Source organism: Gadus morhua, chromosome 14 (genome assembly GCF_902167405.1).
Source record: "Gadus morhua chromosome 14, gadMor3.0, whole genome shotgun sequence".
Lineage (NCBI taxonomy): Eukaryota > Metazoa > Chordata > Actinopteri > Gadiformes > Gadidae > Gadus > Gadus morhua.
The window spans coordinates 2,670,520-2,673,211 of record NC_044061.1 but is presented as its reverse complement, the minus strand read 5'-3'; the positions used below and the strand labels follow the sequence as shown (position 1 = coordinate 2,673,211).

At 48.7% G+C, this 2,692-nt stretch overlaps 1 protein-coding gene across 1 annotated transcript in view; it reads left to right on the top strand.

Moving 5' to 3' along the window:
- esrrga (estrogen-related receptor gamma a) overlaps nucleotides 1-2,692 on the top strand; it is a gene marked incomplete at its 5' end in the record, with an annotated part of 28,778 nt that continues 26,086 nt past the window's right edge. The window contains 1 exon segment of the mRNA XM_030377356.1: nucleotides 1-37. Coding sequence (XP_030233216.1) covers nucleotides 1-37 — 37 coding nt within the window.

Below are 2,692 nucleotides of genomic sequence, written 5' to 3'. Positions count from 1 at the left end.
CTGAACCCCCAGCTGGCCCTGCCCCCCAAAAAGCCATGTAAGAACACACACACACACACGCATGGACGCACGCCCACACACACACACACACACACACACGCACACACACACCGAGCACACACACACTGAACAGACACAACCTCACAAACACTTATACTACTGCTCGTTCATACACATCCCAATCGCACCACTAAATTGCGTATACATACCAATACACACGCACACACACACACACACACACGCACACACACACACACACACACACACACACACACACACACACACACACACACACACACACACACACACAGATATGCACATTTAGGTTATTGCTAATTAATCTGTGTGTTTGCGTGTCTGTCCGCTGTGGACAGACGTCCATCTGTGCGGCCCTGCTCCCTCTCTCTCTCGTGCTACCGGTTAACGGTCGTAACGTTTTACTCCTCACGTATTTCACTGCAAACTCAATTAATTTAGCTCCAGCTGGAGCGATGGCCATCTTTGAGGAAATAAGCCAATGAAATCCAACAGCACAGAGACAAGGGGGAGAGAGAGAGAGAGAGAGAGAGAGAGAGAGAGAGAGAGAGAGAGAGAGAAGAGAGAGAGAGAGAGGGAGAGAGAGGGAGAGAGAGAGGAGAGAGAGAGAGAGAGAGAGAGAGAGAGAGAGAGAGAGAGAGAGAGAGAGAGAGAGAGAGCATAGAGGCCAGATAGGGAGAAAAAGAGAGATAGAGAGTGGGAGAGAGAGAGCGAGAAAGAGAGAGCATGGAGACCAGAGAGAAAGAGAGAGAGATGGTGTGTTTATGTGTCTAGGTGGGTTGAGTTACACAGAGTCAGAGAAAACTCAGCCAGCGCCCTAATCCGGATTAAACCCAATCTGGTGGCCACATCAAACAGAAGTGTGCTCAGTCGCACACACACACACGCACACATACACACACACACACACACACACACGTGCGCGCGCGCACACGCACGCACACACATCTTGATCGTGGTCATCATTTTGATGATTAGTGGTGCAGAAGTCACAGTAAGCCATCATTAAGCCATTCAGCATATTGGCTTAAAGTAGAAAATATGCTCCAGCATTAAAGGAAGAGGGCTTTGGGGAGCAGGCAGCTAAATAGTGCTGCATATGCACAATGTGTTTGTCTGTATGTGTGCGTGTGTATGTTTATTGCCATCATTTACGCAATATAAAGCACTTTAAAATACAACAATATAAGGCATACACACTATTTGTGCTATTATGAATACCTATTAATGATTGTTTGTGAATGCATCTAAAATGTGTTTACCTCAACCTCCCGCTAACCGGTGAAGGAGTTAATCTTCAGGAGAATATATCGGTAACACACACTGTGTAGCTCCGCCCCTCGTACCGTTCTGTTTCCTGCCCAGCTGCTGTTCAGTCTCCCCCCAGAAACACAACTATATCATCGTTAAACTTCTGGATCCGAGATTATATTTATACGATAATTTATTCGCACAATATAGCGCTTTGAGGTCAAAGGTGATCCCTGGCATTCGTCGGCTTTCCCCGTTTGTCCTCCTCGATCTCACTTAGTCAGCCCGACACAGACATACAGTCAGACGGGAACGCAAGCCTCTATCTCTCTGGTTTCACAGACAAAACATCACACACACACACACACACACACACATACACACACACTCACACTCACAGACACACACACAGAGACACACACAGACGCACAGTACCCATCTACGCGCACAACGTCTGACTATCTTTGGCCCAGCCCCCCCCCCGGTCCCAGTGTCCTCATCGATTGTGTGCACGCTGAACAATAGCCTCGGGTTTGGAGATGGGCTTTCATTGATTCTAATTAGGGAAACATTAAATAAGATTTACCCACAGATAGCGCAGTGCTGACTGGGAATGGCTGCGACTCGCAACCCTGCAGCTGTATCGCTGCTTTGTGTCTCTGTGTGCGTGTGTGTGTGTGTCTATGTGTGTGTGTGTGTGTGTGTGTGTGTTTGCGTGTGTGTGTGTTTGCGTGTGTGTGTGTGTGTGTGTGTGTGTGTGTGTGTGTGTGTGTGTGCATGTGCATTTGCATGTGTCCATTTGTGTGTGTGTGTGTGTGTGTGTGCATGTGCATTTGCATGTGTGCATTTGTGTGTGTGTGTGTGTGTGTGTGTGTGTGTGTGTGTGTGTGTGTGTGTGTGTGCATTTGTGTGTGTGTGTGTGGTGTGTGTGCGTCTCTACGAGCCTGTCTGATGGAATTGAGGCTACAGAGGTCTGGATCGATATGCAAACAGTCTGTCTATTTCTCCTTTCCTCCCGCTCTCTCTCTCTTCTTTCTCTCTTTATCTCCCTGTCCCTCGCTCATTATCTCTCTTTTTGTTTATCCCTGTCACTGGCTCCGTCTGCGCGCAGCCCTCCTTTTCCTGTCCGCATCGATCTCTCCCCCTCCCTTCCGTCTGTGTTTCCTGCTCACTAGACCATTGCCCCCCCCCCGTTATGGCTTCCTCCACTCCTTTCATTTTATCATTCTACTCATCAGAGTGGATCCGTTCAGACCTGGTTTGATCTCTCTCTCTCCCTTTCACTCCCCCCCCCAATCTCTCCCTGGCTAATTCTCTCTCGCTCTCTCTCTCTCTCTCTCTCTCCCTCGCTCTCTCTCTCCCTCTCTCTCTCTCTCTCTCTCTCTCTTTCTCTCCCCCCCATCTC